We start from the raw sequence: 24,743 nt of genomic DNA on the forward strand, positions 1-24,743 counted from the left end.
TGGCGATGAGTCCTGGGTTTATGGGTACGACCCAGAAACCAAGTTGCAGTCATCACAATGGAAGCATCCAACATCCCCGAGGCCAAAAAAAGCAAGGCAGGTCCGCAGCAATGTCAAAGTCATGCTGACCGTCTTCTTCGACTCCAGTGGCGTGGTTCATCACGAGTACGCACCACATGGCACAACCATCACCAAGGAGTATTACCAAGAGGTTCTGCGTCGCCTTCGTGACGCTGTGCGACGCAAACGGCCGGACCTGTGGGCAGCGGGCAATTGGCAGCTCCATCACGATAACGCACCCGCCCATTCTTCACATTTGATACAGAGTTTCTTGGCCAAACACAACACACCTGTGCTTCGTCAGGCTCCCTACTCTCCCGACATGGCTCCGTGTGACTTCTGGCTTTTCTCCAAGCTGAAAATGCCCCTGAAAGGGACCAGATTTCAGTCCAGAGAAGACATCATGCGGAATGCGACAGACCAGCTGCGCACCATCCCAAAAGAGACGTTCCAGCGCTGCTTCCGACAGTGGCAGAACCGTTGGGAGAAGTGTGTGGCAGCCCAAGGGGACTACTTTGAAGGAGATTAGTGTAAGTTTGTTGTATCTGGATACGAGTATTTTTTATGAACAAAGGTCGGATACTTTTTGACACACCTCGTATATGCACAAATGTTCTAGAGACGCCAAGTACAGGAAGAAATCTAGCTGCTTCAGTGAACGTGTGAAGTTAATCAGCGCCAACACTTGCCTCATGTACATTCGTGCCCATTGATACATTGGGAATTTACTGTGGCTCCTGTCAAAATCACTCAGCTGCTTTTCCAAGTTTAGATGTTCAATCTCCATTAGAAGTTGGTGATGGGCTTCCTGAATGCCTACCTCTTTCTTGTTTGCTTCTATCAAGTTATCCATACAGGCAGATAGAGCTTCTACAACTGCAGGCTTTTCTTTCAGAAATTCTGAAAGCCAGAGATCAAAGAATACCTCTAATGTGAGCTCATGAGCTTGAACAGCACGATTGTGGTGATTCCCATTGAGTATCTGATTTACTGTCACAGTGCTGTACAGATACTTGCTCCAAGCTTCATCAAGCCCGCTGTGCTCAACAGTCCTCCCAAGGCACCTTAGTGCACACATGACAGTGTGGAAACCACCAGGGCATACCATCCATTTCCCAGCATATTGGTCGTGAAGATATTCTAACTTTAGGGCCCTCTTGTAAAGATCCATGTCAAATGTAACTAAGATCGTTCCAGTGTTTTCTGGACACACAACACTAGTGAGGTACGAAAGCTTCTCAAGAACTGTCACCAGTGTTGTCCACTCATGAGCTGGTGCCTTAATGATAGGCATTGTGTGATCTTGATCAAGGTTGGGTGTCTTGTTCTCTTCTGGAGTGCACACACGAGAATTGTATGCTGACCAAACTGGTATACCATCTGATGTCTCTTCATGGTGCCTCTGTGAATACCGTGAAAGTAGCCATGCAAAGCCTTGCTGTGTTGCATTAACAACTTTATCTTGATACTGACCAAGTTGAAAGTTTTCATAGCGTGGACTTCTACTTGGCTTGGGGTTAGGGATGAAGACGCCATTGAAAAAAATGGAACCAACTCAGGTCTTGTTGCCAAGGGTATATAGATGCAAAAAAACATTGGTTCCACTAGTGTGGCAAATTTTGCACTTACATATAATAATTCTACATAACACCATGTACTATTTGTAAAGTGTGTTTAATAAAGGTTAAAATTTCCCCCTCATATTTAGTCACACAAGCAACATGTAGCCTCGCGATAGTATAGTTATGTCTTAGTATTTGTAAGCTTAGTCCTTTTCCTATGTTAGTTCTGCGTTGAGTAGAGCCAGGAGAATAGGCCCTACCTCTACCGACTTTCCAGCTACCCTAGCCTCATGCCCCTTTGCGCTAACTTTGGTTCATTTTGGGCGAATTAACACGAGGCAGGCTAGGAGGGTCGAAGGCAGAGCGGCAGAAGCGCTGACGGTAAGCACGAGCCGCCAATCAGGGCTCAGAGGTGGTGGCGGTGGAGTTTTGTCACAGGGCGTGGTGAGAAGGTTCGAGGGGGTTCGAGAAGGTTCGGGGGCATAGCTATAAAACCCGCGCCCCCGAGAGGACTCGCGTTGAACAGGACTCGATGCAAAGCGCTAGCGCGGGAAAGCCGATGAACAAAGGACTCGCAGATGAACGGAGAACCCGATAGGACTCGATGCAAAGACCTCGCGTGCACTGGCCAGCCTGGGAGGATCGAGGAAGAGGAGTTGTGAGCGTCCGAGAGCTGTACAAGATACGAGGGCGCCGCCGACGCGCATGAACCGAAAGATGCATGACGTCTTTTATAGACTTTTATAAGTGACGCTCGGTTGAGTTTTAGGCTGATCGCTATACAGTGCATTAAGTCGCACGAGTGAGGAAGACGGCTGTGTAATCGCCAGCCGCACTGAAAGTCCCGCCCTTTGCCGTTCCACCTCGTTATCTCCCTTGTTCGGGAGACGTGCTATGAAGTTCCTGCCATCGCCTGCTGCTATCTTCGCGGGACGTGCTGGGGCCGTGGAGAGCTGGACGGAGGCCGTCTCTGGACGACCACGTCGACGCGTTGCCCAACCACCTACCCATCTGCAATTCCCTGTGTGAGTGTGACGGGCCCGAGTCCAAGGGATAAGTTAAGATTGACTAAGGCTGCTCTGTGTCTCTGCGTCCCCGATCATTGTAAATACGTGTGGGAATAATTAAACCTGTGTTCTTCCTTTCTTCCATTCGATCGTTTCTGTGGTTTCTTCATTGGCTAAGCGTGGTACGAATAGGATCGTTCAAATCAGGTTCCACTAATTAAGACGTCACGGATCACGTGGTACTCAATCCGCTCGGCGTACTCAAACCACATGTGGCTCGTGCGAGGCTGGCTTCCTCGCTTCCAGGGCAGCGCGGGGAATTAAGTACGAGCGAGAAGTGGTCCCGAGACCCTACCCCGCGTTTGTCCAGAAGGGACGTATCAAGCCTCGGTTCTGCCAAGCCCAGAAAGAACAAGGGGACTAATCCCCCCTTGGTAAGGGGAAGAAGGGCGGCGAAGAACCGTAACAATATAATTCAATTGAAATAAAATAGAGACTTTAAAGGTCGTAGAAAAAAATCCAGACGTTTACCGCTGCAGAGGCTGGTATCTTATACTGTTATGTTATGTTATGGTATGTTAGGTTATGTGATGTTACACCACATTATTTAACACGTTAAACTAGTTATTCGTGCCTGCTGTTTGTGTCCTTTATGACACTCTTTAAAAAACAGCAAGTTTCCTGTTTGGATAGATTTTCTATTTTGTTTGACTTTCCAGGAAAGTCAACTTGTGTAATTTAATTCATTCTAGCACTTCCAGAAGTCGGCTTGTACCATGAGACAACTTATGCAATTCAAGTGTCCTTGTACCAAGATTCTGTCGGGCAGGCAGACAGAGTAAAAAAAAAAAAAAAAGAAAGATCTCACTCATGACAAACTACAGGTTTGTTTTCCGTTTTGTGTTCAAGATATAACATTCAATGGAATGAAGTTGCTCCAATTGAAATGAAGAAATAAACCGACGTTTGTGGACAGATGGACAGAGAGACAGATATAAGTGAACCCATTGCTTAACCCTGCCTTTCGCTTCATGTGCACAGGGTAAAAATATGGCCAAAAACAGCAGGTTGATACAAAATATTTTCACCGGATTTTCTCCGAATGTGGCAGGTGACCTGAAGTAGCTCCAAATTATTAAATTATTTAAATTAATTAATTTAAAGCAGATTAAAATGCTTTCCTTTGAGCTGAATGATTCTGGGGGTTGATCAAATAAGGCATTTGCTTGATGCATTGCAAGCAGGTGGGTGTTGCATCAGGTAGCCGGTATTCCCATGACTTTTTGTTTCTGCAATCATTTCATCTATCACTACCAGGTATCTCTTATTTACATTTTTACTAGGGCAGAAGTGAGTGAGCAATACACGAGAGAAAAGGAAACTGTTACATAATGAAAAAGCAGGAAGGGGGTGCGTAATGAACGATTGAATCCGTTCATTGCCAATATCAAAAGCACCAAAGTCTACCTTGAAAAAAAACATCAAATGAGTATGTACAAGGAAATTCAACACAGGAGGATGACAGGTCCATAAAAGCCTGCATTGTTATTGCCAACCTATGGTTGTCTGTCTTTGTTCTGTCCTTTTAAATGTTGAGCGTCAAGCAAGGAAACCCAACACGTACCATTTTAATTGTTTGGCATGACTAGGCCAGGGTTAGAACGGCCAGCTTCCCAGACTCAGCAGATGCTCTAACCGTTAGGCCACCAAGTCGGAAAAATTATTAAAATCGATTGAGCCTTTGCGGTAAAATTAAATAAAACTTAAGAACACTTTATGCAGAACTATTTTGGCCATATAATAAGGGGAATAATTTCTCAGATTTTGCAAATTAAAACCTCCAGTTATTTACCAGTGGCAGCAGGAACCTGGAACACGACAGCAAAAAGTGTGCCCTCTCCTGATGAGGAAGACATGAATGATGTGCAGAAAAATGATCACATTTCCGTTGGTTACCAGCCAACACCTGTTGGCATGCCGGGTCGCATGGCTGCCCACTCTTAACAAGATTGCTGGAAGAGCGCATTGTTAAGATGCACAGGCATGTGCAGCAAGTGTCACCTTCGAGCAGCATGAGTGTTGGTCGAGCACATCTTGACAGCATCTACAAGCATATCCACTTGCTCTTGCTGGACATCCGCTGATGAACGAGGTGGAGGGTGTGATTGCTACAATTGCCACCATGAGGGTGAGACCGCCACCATGTTGTGTATCCGGTGTCCATGATCAGCACAGATGATGACAAGGTACCAAAAAACAAGGAGAAAAAGACATAAAATATCATAGCCGCCATGGTTTTAGTAATTTTTCTGTACGGAATTAAAGGGCGCCAGTCAGCCATCTTTGGTCGGATTTAAAAAATAAAAAAAACCACCTTTAGAGGCCATTTTTCCCCACAAGCGGGGGTTGGCCTTTTTCAGGAACCGTGGTTGTTGTTGTTTTTCGGTCCCCTTTTTGAAGCAATGTTTTATGGCCGGATGCCCTTCCTGACGCCAACCCTTTTTGCCGCCTTTAACGACAAGCAGGGAATTACCAGTGAACTGGTACTCAATTAGCCGACCTCGGAAGGATGACAGGCTGAGTCAATCCCCCTGGCGTTACATTCAGCGATTGACCGGGATTCGAACCCAGGATCCTAGGATCCTCAGCCGGCACCCTAGCCGCTAGCCCAACACCAACTAGCCCAACACCAGGGGTCGGATTACAAAACAAAATCTTCTGCATATGTATACTCTCATGTAGTGTCCTTGTACCTATTGGTCCATGGTGAAGAAACTCCGTATCGTGTCCATGGTGCATTGTGAAGATGCCCCGTAACATGTCCATGGTCCACGGTGAAGACGCCCCATAACATGTCTATGGTCCACGGTGAAGACGCCTAGTAACATGTCCATGGTCCATGGTGAAGAATCCCCGTAAAATGTCCATGGTCCATGGTGAAGAAGCCCCGAAACATGTCCATGGTCCATTGTGAATAAACTCCGTAACATGTCCATGGTCCGACGTACCAGGTTTGAACAAAATCAGATCATGCATGTCAAGAAATGGTTGGGGCCACATTTAAGAAACAAAATGGCTGCCAGTCGGCCATATTGGATCTGATCTAGAAACAAAATGGCTGCCTGTCGGCCGTCTTGGATCTGATCTCGAAACAAAATGACGTACACATATAAGCCATCATTTATTATCTGTGTGCCAAGTTAGAACAACATCGGTAAACGCAAGTCTGAGAAATAGTTGAGGATGCGTTTTCAATATCGGGGTTTTTCAACTAAAATGGCCGCCAGTGTACCAGTCAGCCATCTTTGATCAATCACAAAATAAAGTGAGGTGCCCGTTTTTGCCATCATGTACTGTGTTGGTGCTAGTTTTGACCAAAATCAAACTATGCATGTACGAGAAATTGTTGCAGACACGTGTAAGTAACAACATGGCTTTAGTTTTTGTCGTAGAGTACAAAGCGGACGCGGACGGACTTTGCATTTTGAGATGCTTTCTCGTTGATTGTTGGCCATATGCAGCCGTCTTGAATGTGATTTGTGATATCATTCAGGAATTAATGGAGTGTCGCCGAGATTGCAGCTGCATTATCGAGTTTCATCCCCAAGCTATTCTCTGTATTATATCCAGCACCCTTTACAATCTAAAGTTTAGATGTATATTTAATCGCTCACGTTACTTTCTATTTTTAATTGGTGTTTGTCAACCATGTTGGTATAGTGCGTAGCAGAGCCTTCTTATTTAAAATGTGTGTTTGCTTTGCAATTAGCAGGCAATTTTTTAAACACTTTTTAATTGTCAATCGCATGAAATCCATTTATTGTGTTTGTCTGATGTCGAAATGTATCTAACGGATGAAGGTAGAAAACTAGAAATGCGTGAGTTTGGTGACTTCAATGGGCATGGCCAGGTTTTTGAACTTGAGGACGGCAGTAAAAACGCCGCTTGGCGTTTTGTGTCCGGCTGGGAAGCACTTTCCTGGGAGTCAAAGTGGAAACAGTTATGTTCACAAGAGGTTCCTTGGGTTTAGGTCTCTGAGGTGGTTCGTACCGAAACAGCGGAAGACGACGAACACCCCGTCCCGGACTGCGTCATGTTGGCGCTGTGGTTATTCTGCGACTGAACAAGATGCCTTCTGCCCGCGATGTGTTGCTCTGCAGCCACCGGACAACACAAGCGACATGTTCGCCGTCATGAGCTGGTACAGCCTTGTGCGTGTTTCCTTAGATTGTACGCGCAGGAGCCGCGCAAAACTCTTCCCTTCTTTGGGTGGTGTATAGGCAACGAAACGCTTCCTCGCATGCTCCCGGAAGTTTATGTTTTTGCAATGTAAAGGTAGGGAATGGCGAATGTGAATGTGTTTAGCCAGAACTGCATGAAAATCAAAATGCCGGTGGGTCGAGTCAGCCTTTCGACTGCATTAGTTCCAAGTTTGAGAGCCGTCGTTATGCCTTATGGGTGGAATAGGTGGAGCCGTCGTTGTGGGTGGAGCGGTCGTTGTGGGTGGAGCGGTCGTTGTGGGTGGAGCGGTCGTTGTGGGTGGAGCCGTCGTTGTGGGTGGAGCCGTCGTTGTGGGTGGAGCGGCCGTTGTGGGTGGAGCCGTCGTTGTGGGTGGAGCGGTCGTTGTGGGTGGAGCGGTCGTTGTGGGTGGAGCGGTCGTTGTGGGTGGAGCCGTCGTTGTGGGTGGAGCGGCCGTTGTGGGTGGAGCGGCCGTTGTGGGTGGAGCGGCCGTTGTGGGTGGAGCCGTCGTTGTGGGTGGAGCCGGACCAGCTGTTCAACCAATGGGCGGAAGAAGACACCGATGGACAGAAAACTGCCGCTACTTCAAGATACAATAATATAATCAATAGATTTTTAGCTGGTTATCTTGGAGACCTGTGCCTGAATATATGGTGACCTGGGGTCCTGCATTTGTTTCTGACGTAGATAAACTAGAGAGAGTTCAGAGAAGAGCAACTAAACCTGTGCCATCTTTCGAGGGGTTTTCAGAGTAATCCCATAATACCGTGCGCACCGCCATGTTGGTTAGATTCACTTCCCTGGTAACGATAGCATCAGCAGCTTGATCTACACTACAGCACGTTTATCTCGTTATTCTGACTTGATGCAATGGAAGGTTACGTTAATTATTGGGTCTTGTTTACCTCTTCTCGCTTGTTTAGTTTGCCAACCAACATGGCGGCTGAGCACTGCATCATGGGTAATGAAACCTCTCTTTCAGGTATCTGCCAAATCAAAATGGGCTTTAGAGCTCGGACACGCACTGGCTGAACTATCAATGCAAGAGAGGTGACATGACCCCCTGGAGGTCTTCAACATTTCAAACGGCTACAACAGGATTTCTCAAGATCATTTATTTGTAAAGGCAAGATACCAACCCACAAGAGGTCACGAATTTAAGACTTAAGAGCAGACTACGTAATCAAAAAAGGATCCTTCGTCAAAAGATCATCACTGGTTAGAAGGTCTTTCACAACACGTCGTCGGGGTCCCAACAATGTGAAGGCCTTTGCGACGCTTTTAGATAGTTATGGGAAATGCAGGCAGATGAGCTTGTGCAGACTCTCTCATCAGATCCCATCAAAAGTATCAATTTTGCAAAGAATGGAAGAATCTGCAGGATCGACCATCCTCTGATTCCATTCCAGATTTGGTGTCATACTGGTTGGAGCATCCACTCAGAGTCTGGGAGGTCAGTGCTTTGAACCCTAGCCGAGTCAGACCAAAACACTTTAAATGGTGCATGCTACTTCCTTGTTTGATGTTCGGCATCAGATTTTTACCTCCGCCACCAAAGGTGATGGAGGTTATGTTTTTACGCCTGTCTGTCTGTTTGTGAACAAGATATCTAAAAAAGTTGTGGACGGATTCAGACGAAATTTTGCAGAGATGTAGCGTATGTGACAAGCACAAAATGATTAGATATTGGTGAAGATCTGGATTTGGATCCGGGTACTATAATTTTAAAAGTGATTCTTCACCATTGGGAGATGGGACCAAAAACGATACATAGCAGGATATCTCAAAAAGTTGTGGGCGGATTTGGACGAAACTTAGTGGACAGGTTGTGTCTCTGACAAGGACGATTCGATTCTATTTTCGTGAAGATCTGAATATGGATTCGGATATGATAATTATTTAATTGTTTAAGTGATTCTTCACCATCGGGAGATTGGGCCAAAAACGATACAGAGCAGGATATCTCAAAAAGTTATGGTCGGATTTGGACGAAACGGTGGAGAGGTTGGGTGTCTGACGAGTAAGAATTGATTAGATGTTGGTGAAGATGCGGATACATATCCGGCTAGTAGAAGTTGTTTCGTGATTCTTTGCCTTTGGGAGATTGGGGCAAAAACGATACAAAGCAGGGTAGCTCAAAAGGTTGTGGACGTATGATTTTGATTAAATGTGAATTTGTATTGTGATTTTCTGGTCTACTCTATGATACAAAACGTAAACTGTTCACCTGGTGGAGGTATGCTCTCTACTGAGTGCCATTCTAGTTAAAAAGGTGATTACCATTAAGTGATGGGGCTAAAACTGATAAATAGCACGATATCTTAAAAAGTTGTGGACGAATTAGAATGAAACCTGGTGGACCTGTTGGGTGTGTGACATGGACAAATCAATTAGATTTTGGTGGAAATCCGGATAGGGGATTTATTTTTATTTTTTTTCTAAATGATTCTTCACCACTATGTGATCGGGCCAAAATGATACATAGCACGATATTTCAAAAAGTTATGGACGGATTATGACAAAGTTTGGTGAATGAGTTGGTTAGGCGACATGATCAAGCCGATTTAGATTTTGGTTCAGGTCCGAATCCAGATCCGGCCTATAAGTGGAATACAAAACGTAAACTTCACCACTTCACGGAAACGTACGGCTTCAGGCTGTTGAAACCAAAGCTTTCAGAATCATTGGAATCTCCTGTGATGAAGCTAACTCCGAGGGCTTTTCACTCACTCACCGCAGGCAGGTAGGTGGTCTTTCTGTCTTCTACCGACTCCTCTCCGGCCTTGCTCCTCCAGCTCTCTCTGGGCTCTGTCCCCCAAATATTCCTACAGGTCGCACAAGATCTGCCAGCAACCCTCTTATGGTTAAACTGCCAAAATCTCGGCTCTCTGCTCACCTTCACTCTTTCATTCCTCTTTTCTCCCGCCTCTGGAACAAACTCCCTCACTTTCTTCAATCCCTCTCCTCCCTCCAGGTCTTTAAAACAGCTGTTCACCACCATCTCTTATCTTCCCCCATCCAAAACCTTGATCTTTTCTACCCCCGCTAATTCACCCGATCCACTTTTTTGAAATTCCAACTTCTTTCCTGGAAGTCCTTAGTGTCCATGTGTTTTATACCTCTCCCACTTCCTCCCAAGGCCTCTGCCTCCCACAGTTCTCTCGATGTCCCTGCTCTCAAATGTTGTGTTTGTGTCCTTCCCCCTCTCTCCCCATCTTATCTACCGCTCCCCTTATTTTGTGTTTTCTGTGTCGGTTTGACTTTTTATGTGATTAATGTTGGCTCTTTCACGAGCTTCGATATTATATTTAAAAAAACAACCAAAAAAATAAAATAAAATACTTGATCCTGGCTTGATCCTGGTATGTGCTCTATTGAATGATGTTATAGTTTTTATTGCCAAACTATGCAACATAATTAGGATTGTGTCATCCCCCCTTTCATCGCAGTGGACTTTCAATCTTCCCTCTTTGTAATCCAGAAGAATACGGGGTGACATGCTGCAGGTTTTTCAATCTTGAACGACTTTCTGATCCCACAGATTCAGCTGTGAACCAGAGGATGTGGTGTATTCCTTTACAATGAATGATTGGAACGAAATACCAAGGCCTTTCAAAGGTTGGACGAGAATTGGAGGAGAATAATTTAAAAAAGATTGCACAAGGGAGGACTCTAGCACGGAAGTGCAAGATCAGAGGTCAATTTGAAGTGGATGAGTTACAAAATCGTTTATCCTTGTGCTCGAATAATAGGTATGAAGGTATGTCAAACAGACTAATCATGAGTGTCATTTGCTCGGTGCCGAAGTTCTATCCAATTTGTCCCACAGCGATACTCGCGCCTTTATTCCTAATACTGTATAACAGATCTAGTTTCTCATGATTGGCCTCTCTTAAGAAGGGGATGGAGATGCTCTTTACTTGGAATGGTTGCCTAGGTGTCATAGTCAATTGTAGGCCTGTGTCATTCCACAGAGTCCACACGCTTTCCAGGAGGCCTGTTTTAAATATCCGAGTGCATAGGTATGCTCGTCCCTGTGACGAAGGCCACTCTTGCTGAAACGTTGGACCATCTCAACCTGTCTTTTATTACCCGCGCGCGTGAAGCGAAAAGCAGGATTGAGCAATCGGCTCACTTTGTCTGTCCATCCGGCTACAACCGCCGTTTTATGATCAATGAACAACTTTATTTTAATTCAATGTTATATTTTGATCACTAATCGGAAAACGAACCTGCAGTTGAGCAGTACGTTGGCCCAATCGCACTTGCGCAGGGAGGAGTGAGATCTTTTTTCCTTCTTCATTTTTTTTCTAAATCTTTCATCAAATTTCCGTAGGTGGGACTCACTCATTCACAATGTGATGAATAGTCTCATGTGGGTGACCACAGTCACATGCTGGGTTGTCCTTGAAATTCCATTTGTGGAGGTGGTGTTATGTCCTTGCATGGAGAGTTCACATCCCGTTGAGTGCAGACCACTGTGTCCGGGGGAGGTTAAAATCCGGAAGCTCGTCTCTCAGATAACTCACCAGTTCTTTGTTAGCAATGTTATCTGTCCAGATGTGATGACAGGGTGACAGACCTTCATATTAAGGCATATCCAGAATTTGCTCTCTTTTACAAATTCAAGAAATCACACAATCTTGATTAATAAATTAAAAATGTACTCTGTCACCTTGTGCTGCGTATTTTGGGTCTGGCTTTGGAGAAAAAGACATTGATGCATCACATGATTTTGTCCTTTGAAATGTTTTTGTTTTGCAGTCCCCAATCATTTCATCTGAATACCTCCACCCTTCAAAAGACGTACAAATCTCTACAGCGGAAGTTTCATCCGGATATCTTTGCCCAAAAATCTCAGGTGCTAATATTTTTATGTCTCCATTGACAAAGTCGCCAGAGGCATTATGTTTTCGGGTTGTCCCTCCGTGTGTGCGTGATAGCTGTTTGTTACCGCAATAACATAAGAATGGCTAAAGTGATACAAGTCAAACTTGGTACAAGTATATATCATGATAAAAAAAAATACAAATTTGTATACAACATTGAGGCTCGTGAAAGAGCTAACATTAATCACACAGAAAGACAAACCAGCACATAAAACATATAACGTGGGGAGCGGTAGACAAGATGCGGAGAGAGGGGGAAGGAAACAAAACGCAACATTTGAGAGCAGGGACATCGAGAGATCTGTGGGAGGGAGGGCATGGGAAGGGGCGGTGGGAGAGGTATAAAACATATGGACACTGCAAGGACTTCCAGGAAAGAAGTTGGAATTTCAAACAAAGTGGATCTGGGATGAATTAGCGGGGGTAGAAAAGATCAAGGTTTTGGATGGGGGGAAGATAAGAGATGGTGGTGAAAAGCTGTTTTAAAGACCTGGAGGGAGGTGTGGGATTGAAGGGAGTGTGGGAGTTTGTTTCAGAGGTGGGAGAAAAGAGGAATGAAAGAGTGAAGGTGAGCAGAGAGCCTAGATTTCGGCAGTTTAACCATCAGAGGGTTGCTGGCAGATCTTGTGCGAACAGTAGGAATATTTGGGGGACAAAGCACAGAGAGAGCTGGGGGAGCAAGGCCGGAGAGGAGTCGGTAGAAGACAGAAAGACCACCTACCTGCCTGCGGTGAGTGAAAGGCCCTCGGAGATAGCTTCATCGCGGGAGATTCCAATGATTCTGAAAGCTTTGGTTTCAACAGCGTGAAGCCGAGAGAGGTGTGAGGCAGGAGCACCGGCCCATAGGGGAGAACAGTATTCCATTGAGCTGCGGATGAAAGCCTTGTATGTGGCGAGGAGCTCAGGTGTGCCAAGGAAAGACTTCGCACAACGGAGGATACCCAGTCGGCGACTGGCTTTGGAGGCCAGCTTGGAAATGTGGTTTTCCCAAGAAAGATCATGGCAGATAGTGAGACCCAAAAGCTTGAGCGACAGAACTTCTTGGAGAGGATTGTTGAGAAAGTAGATGGGAGGGTTGTCCAGTCGGTCTTTTCGGAGAGACATAGTCAGAGTGTGAGATTTGTCAGGATTGAAAGACATGTTCCACTTGTTTGACCAGTCTGTGATTTTGTCCAGGTCTTGAGAGAGCGAGGAGGCTGCAGACTGCCGATCTGAGGGAAGAGGAATGGAGCAGCAGAGAGTGGAGTCATCAGCAAAGAGATAGAGAGGATTTTCCACAGAGTTGGAGAGATCATTGATAAATACCAGAAAAAGCACAGGGCCCAGAACACTGCCTTGGGGAACTCCAGCCTGAACAGGAAGGGGAGATGAGAGAAATCCATTCAGGGCCACACGTTGACTACGACCAGAGAGGAAGTCCGCAAGCCATGCGTGGAGATATCCATGGATACCATAGGAGGAGAGTTTGGTGAGCAGAGCTGGGTGCCAGACCATATCGAAGGCACGTGATATGTCAAGGGAGACAGCTCTGATTTCCTGTTTGGCATTGAGGACCTCCATCCATTGTTGAGAAAGCAGAAGCAGCATGTCCAGAGTAGAATGACCTGGTCTGAATCCAAATTGATGATCGGAGATCATCTATTGGAGAAGAGGAAGGATTTGATATCCGAAGCAATGATGGATTCCATGAGTTTGCTGATAATTGGGAGCAGGCTGATTGGTCTGTAGTTACAAGGATCTGTTTTTGCACCTTTTTTGTGTAAAGCGGTAATGTTTGCTGATTTCCAAGCAGATGGCAGATGACCTTGAGCAAAAGAGAGGGTGAGAAAGAGCGGCAGAGCAGGATTTTAGGACCCGTGGGCTGATGCCGTCTTGTCCAGTTGCAGAATCGGAGTCGAGGTTTGACAAAAACTTCACCACTTTGTCAGGAGAGAAGGACACAGAGTCCAGGAGCAGTTGGGTTCGACTTGGTAAGGTGGGAACAGAGAGAGATGGGTTTGGGACACAAGATTTTGAGGCAAACACAGAGTTGAGGCATTCGGCTTTGTCACGTGCGGTGTCAACTGTGTAGCCATTTGAGGTAAGGGAGGGGATGGAGGAGGAACAAACACCAGAAACGGATTTGACCAGATGCTACCATGATTTGGAGGAAGGAGACAGGTTTGAGAGTTCATTCTTGAGTGTGGAGAGATAGTGCTTCCTGGCACTCTTGAGGGTAGACACACACTTGTTCCGAGCTTGGTGGAAGGAAGTGAGATTGCCTTCAGTTGGATTAGCCTTCCAAGAGGCAAAGGCAAGTTGTTTCAGGGCAACTGCCTCACGACTAGATTCAGTGTACCATGGACGGGAGGAAGGGTAAGACAATAGTAAGGGCATTTTATGAGATATTTCACAAATCTGTTAACTAAATTGTTACCAAAAAATTTCTTCACCAATATGTTTGTAAAGGTGTGTAATAACATGTGTTAAAATGTTGAAGTTCAACTCCTCCCGTGGGAAACCCAGAAAAAAAGCTGTTGAATTCGGGTACCGAAAAATTATTTTCGAGAATTTTTATTTTTTTTAATCGGCCCTTAAGTAACTTATGAGGGGTCAAATAAGGGTTTTTCATGATTCTGAGTTGATTGTTAACATTTATATTTTCACTTTTACATTTACACACAAAGTAGCTTTTATTTCACATACATATATAATACTCAAGAGTTATTTCTCATTCACAATGTCAGAAGTTTCAACAGTCATTGTCTATGTCTTCTTCAGACTCAACAACATCATGACTGCAGTTTCTGCATGTAATGCCATTACAGACTCCACAGGCCGAGATGCACGTGACCCCATTCTTCTTGCAGCTGCATCGCCGGTTGCTGCCATCTCCATGACAATTACAGCTCGTGAACTGCAATAGCTCATCAGGAGCCGTGGGGTCCAGTGTTGGAACTGGCTCATACCCATGCACACCTATTGTCCATCCATAGTCACTAGGGTTCAGAGACATGCTCTGTAGAAGGATCCAGTCCCGGGTCTGCAGGTAGGCACGGAGTGAATGTTGTGCAGCTGCACCCTCTGTTGGAGGTAGAGTCTCTGGTTTGATCACTCCTGCCGCTGCCTTCCTTGAGAACATGTTGTACCGAATTTCACCCAATGTAGTATCTCGTCCATGGTAAATGTACTTGAAAATCGCAGTACCAGTCTGAATCACTGTTTCCTTGGTGGCTTCTGTGTCAAGGAAGATGTTTCTTCCTGGCTCAAGCTTTCTTCCTGTTTCTTCTTCTTCAAGGAAGAAGAAGAAAAACTGTTTCTCATTCTTCCTCTGCTCAGTCCACCTTGTGACTTGGCTGCCTTCATTAATGTCTGCTCAATGCAAATGTCACACCATGTGCCGGACCACTCATGACTTGAGTAACGGACAACGTGCTTCCCGTGGGCAGTGAGACGTTCTAAGGTGTCTTTGTAAGCAGGCAAAGTTTCTAGTTCCTTCATGAGTTGACAGTACAGCCGTGCGCCCTTGGCATACTGATGATGGCCTGCAGCGGCAAAGATGTGAAGCATCTTGGTAACAATGCAGGACAGATTCCCATTGTGGTCTGCAAGTCGCTCGGTTCTGATAAAGACCTTGATCACATCTACCATGTGGTGGTACTCCACCCAGAGTGCAGGTGTTCTTCCTCCTTTTGCGAGTCGTTTGAAGGTTTCTTCAAACCTTTGCTCAAACACTGGCACTACAGGGTCTGAGTGTCTGGCTCCCATCTTCCCATCAGCCACCTTCTCCATGAAGGTCTTCATGTCACCACGCTCCTCCTCAGTGAAGGCAAGTTTCATGATGTGTTGATAGATGGCTGCATCGATGAGGAGGTGAACATGGATTGCCTTGTCAAAACATCCTCCATCCATGATGTGGTTGGCTGTCGTACTTCCAGGATAGATCAACTGGATCACATCTAGTAGTCCAGAATCTTCCATGATGTTACCCATTGATCCAAGATAAGACTTCAGCAGGTGAAAACCACCCAACCTTGGAATGACGGGTAGATTTGCCTGCTTTATTATATTCACAGCCTTCAGCCAAATCGGAAGATCAAAGGTCACTATAGCGACCCCAGCGTGCCGTATGCACTCTTTCAGAGTGGTGAAGATGGTGTTGAGGTCATTAGGGTCTCCTTCAATAACTGGGAGGAACTCGATCTGTGTGCTCTGCTTTGCATCATTAGCATGGATTCTCTTCATCCAGCCATTCCAGTTGGAGTGTGGGAACTCAGGATCGTTGGCTTTGATCACCCACCCCGCTGCCCAGAGTGTGTCACCTGGAGTGAGGAGTGGCTGATCATGAGCCAGGGAGGAGGAAAGCTCAGCGAGGGGGAGAAACATGATCGCGTTCGTTCCTATCTGTTTCCTGTTCGTAAATGGAATAATCTTTACTTCAGTTCCTCTCAGGATCTTAGCTTTGTCGAGTGCCTTCAACTTCACCCGGGGGAAAGCTGCTGTTGTCTGTGGATCTGGCAAAGGTGGTGCCGGAGAGGTGACTTCGATCCAACCCATTGAGTGAAAGGGAGTGTTTCCGTGAATAGAGACAATGTTTAAATCTATATTGTCTCCAACAAACTGAGTGACTGCATTGTTTGTTTCCCCAACCTTCATAAAGACCACCTGATCATTACTTGACAATTCACTTTCACTGGCTGGCACTTTGGCTGTCATCACTGATTGATCCTCAAGCGCAGCATCAACCGCAACCTCATCATTGATCTGTTCATCGGTTTCCTCCACAATGGTGTCAAGAGTGCCAGAAGTATCTGGAACATCATCTCCACTCCTACTATTAAGGAAGCAGTATTTGTAGTTTTGTGTCTCCGTGTAAGACTCAGTGTATCCCAGCCGGTGGAACTTGTTGAGCATCCATTTTGGCCCAAATCTATGATCAAGTTGTATGGCAAGCCCCATTTGGTGTGGCAATACTCCAGACCGAGGTCGACAGGCCTTAATAAAATTCTGCCCCCAAACGGCAACTCTTTCGTCTGTCTTGACAATCGGTCTCAAGAACATCTGAAGGCTTGCAGGAACAAGTGTCAGCTGACTATCGATGTCAGTCATACTGTGTGTGGTGGGGTATGACTTTGGACCTAAATCAATCAAGGCAATATCATTGGATATGAACTTGAGTGCCGTCTTTATGATCTGAGTCTTCTCATCTCCATGGTCAAGATTAGCATGATGCCCTCGCAGAATATTGTCGGTGCCATCTTTGAGACAGAGTACATCTGCCCTTCTTTCCTGTGTTGTGAAATACAAGGTGTCTTCGTATTTCTCTAGAAGTTTTATCTTTAGCCAATGCTTTGAATAAGAAAGGCTCTTCTCTGGTGACTGATCAAACTCCTGCAGCTTTTCATGGACTTGGTCCATGTTCATTACCCCATGCTCTAATTCTGAGTCTAACCATTCGCAGAATTCAATAAAAACTGCCTCTCACTCCTCATCAATACTCCTCTGTCCTCTCTTCCTTTTTCCTTCCTCATCAGTCTTGGACAAACTGTCACCTCTCGCAAACATAAGTTTGCATCGCAAATGGTACAGTGTTTCTTCTGCTACCAAGTCGTTGATCCCTTCCAGGCGTCCAGTGACTTCAGTGCCCCAGTCATCCCCGTGACTCCGTGCTGTCTTCAGCAAGCTTGCCTTCAGTGTATCTGCAGTCAAATTATCTGGCACTCTGTATTTCTTTCTAGCTTGTGCTGGATTATTTTTGTAGAGCTGGGCTGGTTGGTTGCAAAGAATGCATACATCCTTATACAGGAGGTCAACTGACTGTGATCTTCTAGAACTGCAGCCAGTTGATGAACTGAACTCACAAGTAGTGCGTCTTCTCTTCAACTTTGATGACTCTTTCTCTGCCTTTGATGCTTGAGCTGACTTCTTGGTGGTTGCAACAAAGTTGTTGTACAGATCATTTTTACACTTCTGGTGGTACCTCAGTTTTCCTTCCTTTTGAGCCTCCTTCATACGTTCCACAACAGTAACATTTTCGACAGTTTCTGCTTGTTTCAATAAAGTTGAGTATCCCTTTGGAGTTGCCTGTATGAGCCTTTCAGCTGGTGTATCCGAGCGTGCACAGATGAAGCAATTGAGCACAGGTGGAGTAACGTCTTCACCCATATTGCTAGACTCCATGTCCTGCAAAGTAGAAAATTAGATATATTTAGAAATTATTTTTCCACAAAGGAGTGTCTGTGGTGAAATATAAATGTTAACAATCAACTCAGAATCATGAAAAACCCTTATTTGACCCCTCATAAGTTACTTAAGGGCCGATTAAAAAAAAAAAAAAAAAAAATTCTCGAAAAGAATTTTTCCGTACCCGAATTCAACAGCTTTTTTTCTGGGTTTCCCACGGGAGTTGACCTTCAACATTTTAACACATGTTATTACACACCTTTACAAACATATTGTTGAAGAAATTTTTTGGTAACAATTTAGTTAACAGATTTTCATATATTTCCCTTACTACAACTGAAGACAAGATGGGATAAATCTGTGCATGAGAGAGAGCAGTTTGCTTTGGAAGAATTCCCAGGAAGAATTGATGTCAGAGGCAGTAGAGATGGGAGACCAGTCCAGATGATTGATGGCTGCTTGAAGACCGTGCCAGTCGGCCTGAGTGAAATGCCAGACTCGTCGACGCTGAGGAGGCTCTCTGAGAATGGCCAGAGAGATGTCCACTTTAACAAGCACATGATGAGAAGAACCGATTGGAGCAGAAGAAGAGCAGCAGACATTTGCAGGGAAGTTTGTCATAACCAAGTCTAGAAGAGAAGATGCTCCATTGGCTGAGATCCGTGTCGGGAAATTGACAGATTGTGTCAGTCCCAATGAGTCACAGATGTCCTTTGCTGAGGTGCCATGACTGGTGAGAGAGGAACTCACACCCAGCCAGCTGGCATGATGACAGTTGAAGTCACCACATATGAGGAAGAGAGAGTTCGGATGAGTGGATAGAAGTTGGTCCATGTTGTCAGACAGTGAAATGTAAATGGAGTCATCACTGTTTGGAGGACGGTACAGAACACATTTGAACAAAAGGTGGGAGCGGAGAGGAAGCCATAGCCAGAGGTACTCCTGGGGGTGAGGTGGAGAGAGGGCAGTGCAAGGAGAGTGAGGAAGAGTTTTTGATAAGGATAGCAACCCCACCTCCAGGACGAGGCTCAGGTCTATCATACCGGAGGAGGGAGTATCCAGGAAGAGATATTAAGGAATCAGAGACATCTTGAAGGTGGAAAGTTTCTGTTAAGCAGATCAAGTCTGGATTGTCAGAAGCAACCTGTATGGAGAGATCAGTCAGGTTTGAGCGAAGGCCCTGGATGTTTGAGGTCCATACCGTTAATGAAGAGAGAGGGGGAGCATCGGGTACAGGACAGTGGAGGGGAGGGGTTGGGTAATATGCAGGATGAGAGGGGGAGGTAGGGAGAGCAGTTGATAGTGTGTCAGAGATTACAGAAGAGTTACAACAAATGGAAGGATGAGGAGGATGAAAGGTTTGATGGTGATGGGATGAGGCACAGTGAGGGGTTGTTCGAGGGGGTGGCAGGGGAAAGTAGAAGGTTGGGGGAGGTGGAGGTATGAGATAGAAGGGAGACAAAGTGGGGAGGAGGTGGCTTTGAGGAGGAGGAGGAGGAGGAGGAGGGGGGAGGAGGAGGGAGAATTGGTGAGGAATGGTATGGGGGGGAGATTTGAAGGGGAGGGGTTGGGGGGAGTTTTGAAGGGGAGGGGTGAGGGAGGAGTTTAGGAGGGGTGGGGCAAGGGGGGGGGGGATTTGGAGGGGAGGGGCAAGAGGGGAGTTTAGAAAGTGGATGATTAATGAAAGACGAACATTGATAACAAATTGGGTTTATTGTGATTTTCAAGTTAGCAATCCGATTAAGAACGATAGAGAAGGGGTGGAATGAATGTGAATTTAGAACATGTGGTGAGGGAGACGTATAAGACATTGAATTTATTTTTTTTGAAGTGGAATGAGTTGAAGAGGAAATTGAAAAAAGCCTTTTAAATAGGAAGAAAAACAGGATGTTGTAATATACCACTGAATAAAACACTGCAGGGGAAAGTTAAAACATCTTTAAATAATAATTAAACAGAACAGTGAACAACAATCTTATATTCACAAAATACCAACGGGGAGAGGGCCTGGAGGGACAACTACGAGTCACATGAACAGGGCAAAAGGTGGATGGCAAGGAGATAATGGGAGTGGGGCGAACAGCACACGTGGACAGAAGTTCACAATGAGACAACAGCACACGTGGAGAAAGGAAAATAAAAAAAAAAATTTTTTGTTTTGTTTTTTTGTTTTTGGGGAGTGGTGATTTAAAACGTTGGACAAAGAGTATTATGTTCGGGGTAGAAGGGAAAAATCTAAGAACCAAGCAAAACACGAAGTAGGGAACTTAAGTTAACAACCACCGACGGGGGTAGCCTCGGGGTACAAGGCCGCACAGCGGAGCAAACAGAACACGATTAATTAATTACGAGTTTCAGGAAATTCAAACCAAAACTAACTATAAACAAACAATAACGCATTGACAATAAAAGAACGAGTTGAAATTTGACAAACACACGAATGGAAAAATAACTTCACTTTGGATGCCCGGAGAGAACCAAGCCTCAAGGTCGGAAGCTTCAACAACTCAATGATGCAAATATTAACTCGTTATATTATGGGGTCAAGAGGTCAAAGGTCAGAGGTCCTGTTAGGTAAAAAAATATTTTACCGAGCTAACTTGTGAAGCAGTGATGGGATTTTGAACAAACAATTGGGATAAGTATATATTATGATGCAAATATGAACTGATTCGATTTTGGTATCAAGCGGTCAAAGGTATGAGGTCATGTCACATAAAAATCTGATACTTGAGAATAACTGAAGGGATTTAAATCAAACTTTGTACGTATAATGATGTAATAATTTGGGCAGAGGCATATTGTTTGACATTGAAGGGTGCCGTTCTGGCTAATTTTTTGTTGGCATACATAATTTACTGTGTTTTGAGTTTGGCAGTTGCAGCAATACGAAGTGTTCATCATCATGCACAAGTACATGGATGTTCAATGGAAATGCTTTCAGGAGCTTTCCTGAGTGGGGCCTTATTAATGGACATTGACTCAGGAGAGAATTTTTGGTTGTCTTCCCCTCTGAATGGTAAATTACAGATAAAGAACACGTAGCAGGCTGGCATCTTAAGTCTGCAGGTTGGAATGACGCAAGCTAAATTGCATTTCAACTGGCCTTGAAGGATGCAATATCCTTCGAACAGCTCCTCGAGCAAAGCTTCCAAGTACAGATGTTGCTGAAGTTGCGTCTCTGGCCTGAGACATCAGCCTGTTTCTCGTGTTCAAATCTTAACCGCTGGCACGTGATACTGGGAACCATGGTTCAAATCCCTTTATATCATCTGCGTTTATCTATTTTTTACTAATGTCAGGGTGGGTCATCAACATGTGTGCCGTCCCTCGGATGGACTTTAAACTGGGCGTCCCATCTGCCAACACTAGTTGGTGGACATTAAATATCCCAAGTTGTCCTTCGTGAAGAATCGATGAGCTATCACCAGCATCCTGGCCAAATTCAAATTCCTGCCCTGACTTCCTGTGTCGGAGTGGCGACCCATCCAGGATTGTAACCTAGTCTAATAAACTGATTCGGCAGCACCTACACTCTGCATAGAGCATGGTACATGATCTGATCTCGTCTGATCTACTCGTGTTATTATAATGTCCTGTCCGTAGCTAGTTAAGAACAGCCTTGGACAAATAGCCGAGACAGCCTTTACTCCCCAAGCGAGCAGCCAAAAATGGCGGTTATTTTGTTGCGCACGGAATTGAAGGAAGGCAAAGTGTTTCCTGATGAGACACACGGGTTTAATCCGAAACCACAGCAAATAAACACGACAGTAATTTCAACAAATAATTCAATGAAAATAAAGGCAAGATGAAAATGTCAAAAATAATGTTGAGGTAAATTTATTTGACTTTGAGGGGCCCTCCACATCGTCTCAAATACGAACAAGGGGAAAGATGAAATAAAATGTTCCTTTTTATAGTACACTTAGCTCGTCGTCCCAACGAGTACTTTGGTGAGGACAGCATTTGTGGCCAAGTCCAATGCTTCCCGCTCTTGAGTGCCCAATATGGCACCGGCCGACGACGCGTGTGCACCGAGCTGTGAAGCAGGCAGCCAAGACGTCCTCCTCTTGATTCCTGGCCAGCAAGCACAACGTGGCCCCGAGCTTCACCGAAGATCACCACAGCCGCCCAAAACCTCCTCACTCCAATATTGGTAAAGCTCCCCAGAGCTCTCCTCACAAGCGCACACAAAGGCCAAGCTCCTTCAGCCCCAAGAGATGCGCCCTTCTTCTTCCAGCAAGAACCAAGTGCACACCAGAAGTTTCTCCATGACATCACACCGACCAATGGCAAAGCTCTTTCCAAATCACTCCATGGTCCTCTCGGCCAATCATGAACTTCAGGGCATGGCCTCCCGGCCTTCTCTTCCACGCCCTTCGTACCACTCTGGGGTGTGGCCTTTTTCCTTGTTAGGTCAAATGGGCGGGGTTTACTTGCCGATCGGCTCTGCCTGGCTTGCAGTGAACGGTTGTTGTGGTATAATGGAGGTTTTCATGGCCGGCCTTGTAAATGTAAAATGTTAGGGGAAATCACAGAGGGAATATCACGTACTGGGGAAAACTAACCGTAATCCCTAACTAATTGTCCACTGTTGCACCACGGAGCGAAAGAGGGACTATGGTTTTCCCCTCCGTCCGTGTGACCGTCTGTGCGTGCGTAAGCGAAGGACCGAATTCTAATTTGGTGTGTGGGTGCAACCCACATCAAAATCCAAGATGGCCACCACCATGTATGTCTGACGCCATGTATGTCTGAACCTTGTGAGCGGAATATCTTGAAAAAATAAGCGAAGTACCAACTTCTAATCTGGTGTGTGGGTGTATCTAGGCATAAGGAAGAACGCTATTGAAAATTGGGTCACCACGTCACAATCCAAGATGGCCACCACCATATGTCTGAACCTTGTGAGCGGAATATCTTGGAAAATAAGCGAAGTACCAACTTCTATTATGGTGTGTGGGTGTATGTAGGCATAAGGAAGGACGCTATTGAAAATTGGGACGCCATGTTAAAATCCAAGATGGCCACCACCATATATATGTCTGAACCTTGTGAGCGAAATATCTTGAAAAATAAACGAACTACTAACTTCTAATCTGGTGTGTGGGTGTATCTACGCATAAGGGAGAACACTATTGGAAATTGGGTCGCCACGTCAAAATCCAAGTTGGCCGCCTTGCGTCTTCCACTTTGTCAACTCGCATCACTTCACCGACGGGGGACCGAGTTATCACTGCTTCACCCCTCGTGTGAAGACACATAAACAATCTTAAGCTACAGTTTCCCTACTTAAATACATCGAGATTTATCCTACGCATCCACAGTCCATGCTGTGATTATGCAATCCTACCTTTACTATGGGAATCTTTCATCTACCCCCATAAGCGTAACAATAATTATTAATGCACACATGTATAATTTTCTATTGGTATCTTTCTGCTGAATGTAATAATTATTAATGCATTAGCCCTTCCATGGGAGTAGCAGTAGTATACCTTCAGCCTTGGGGCTTAGATCATCACAAAAAGGCAAACCAACAATATTTCATATCTACTGACTTGCTTTTAAATATGCTGGTTGTTATTTTTTGTCATACCTTGACATTATTGGACCGACCTGCATCAAAATCAAAGTATTTTTTTTAGGAACTTCATAAGTACCTTAAATGCTTTTTTACATCTGCCACCGCAGGTGGACGGAGGTTATATTTTCACCCTTGTCTGTCTGTGTGTTTTGCTGTGAGCTGGATATCTCAAAAAGTTTTGGATGGATTTGAATGTATCTTGGTGGACCAGTTGGGTGTGTGACAGGGACTAATTGATTTGACTTTGGTGAAGATCCGGATACTAATTTTTTTTTTTAAAGTGATTCTTCGCTATTGAGAGATAGGGCCAGAAATGATATATAGCATGATATCTCGAAGCGTTGTCGACGGATTTGGATGAAACTTGGTGGATGAGTTGGGGAAGTGACGATAACAAGCTGATTAGATTTTGGTTCAGGTCGAAATCCAGATCAGGCCTATCAGTGGGATACAAAACATAAACTGTTCAGCCTACCAGAGGTATGCACTCTACCTAGTGCCGTTCTAGTTAGGGATCCAATCCTTCCAGGATAGATACCTATTGTTTCTCTTTCTTCTGCTGCATTTTGCAGTTTTATTCCCTTTTAAATTCATTTTCTCTCCTGTTGGAGGTTATGCTTCCATCCTTGTGTGTCTGCTTGATGTCTCTGAGCAGGATATCTCAAAAAGTAATGGATGGATTTGGACCAAACGTTGTTGACAGGTGGAGTGTGTGACAAGGACGAATTGATTCGATTTTGGTGAAGGTCCAGATCCAGATCTGGATACTCGAATTTTATATGCGATTCTTCACCAGTGAGAGATGAGACCAAAATGATATCTCGCACGATGTCTCAAAAAAATTATGAACGGTTTATGACAAAATTTTGTGGATCATTTGGTCAGGTAACAAGCACAAGCCGATTAGATTTTGGTTAAGGTCCGAATCCAGATCCGGCCTATCGGTGGGTTACAAAACATAAACTGTTCAGCCTGGCGCAGGTGTGCGGTCCAACCGAGTGTCCAAGTTTTCCATTAATTCTCAAGATGTCCAGAGCTCTGGCAACGGTTACAAGTGTCGGTTCATCAACACGATTAATTTGTTAAAATAGGACATCGTCTGTCTGATTTATCAGAAGCTTACAACAATGATCTGCATTGTAAATGCTTGGTAAATAACAGTGATGTGAACTCTTTTTGCAGCATGAATCACAATCACACTGCAAAATTACATAGTTGTTATGGAAATGTGTTAATC

At 45.0% G+C, this 24,743-nt stretch overlaps 1 protein-coding gene across 1 annotated transcript in view; it reads left to right on the top strand.

Annotated features, from left to right (window-relative positions):
* The first annotated feature begins 6,461 nt into the window (after window positions 1-6,461).
* HSCB (HscB mitochondrial iron-sulfur cluster cochaperone) overlaps window positions 6,462-24,743 on the top strand; it is a 43,818-nt gene continuing 25,536 nt past the window's right edge. Inside the window, exons 1-2 of the mRNA XM_068118894.2 lie at window positions 6,462-6,830; window positions 11,633-11,729. Coding sequence (XP_067974995.2) covers window positions 6,526-6,830; window positions 11,633-11,729 — 402 coding nt within the window. The 5' untranslated portion in view covers window positions 6,462-6,525. The remainder of the gene's footprint in view (window positions 6,831-11,632; window positions 11,730-24,743) is intronic.

The sequence above is a fragment of the Myxine glutinosa genome, chromosome 6 (genome assembly GCF_964187855.1).
Source record: "Myxine glutinosa chromosome 6, kmMyxGlut1.1, whole genome shotgun sequence".
NCBI lineage: Eukaryota > Metazoa > Chordata > Myxini > Myxiniformes > Myxinidae > Myxine > Myxine glutinosa.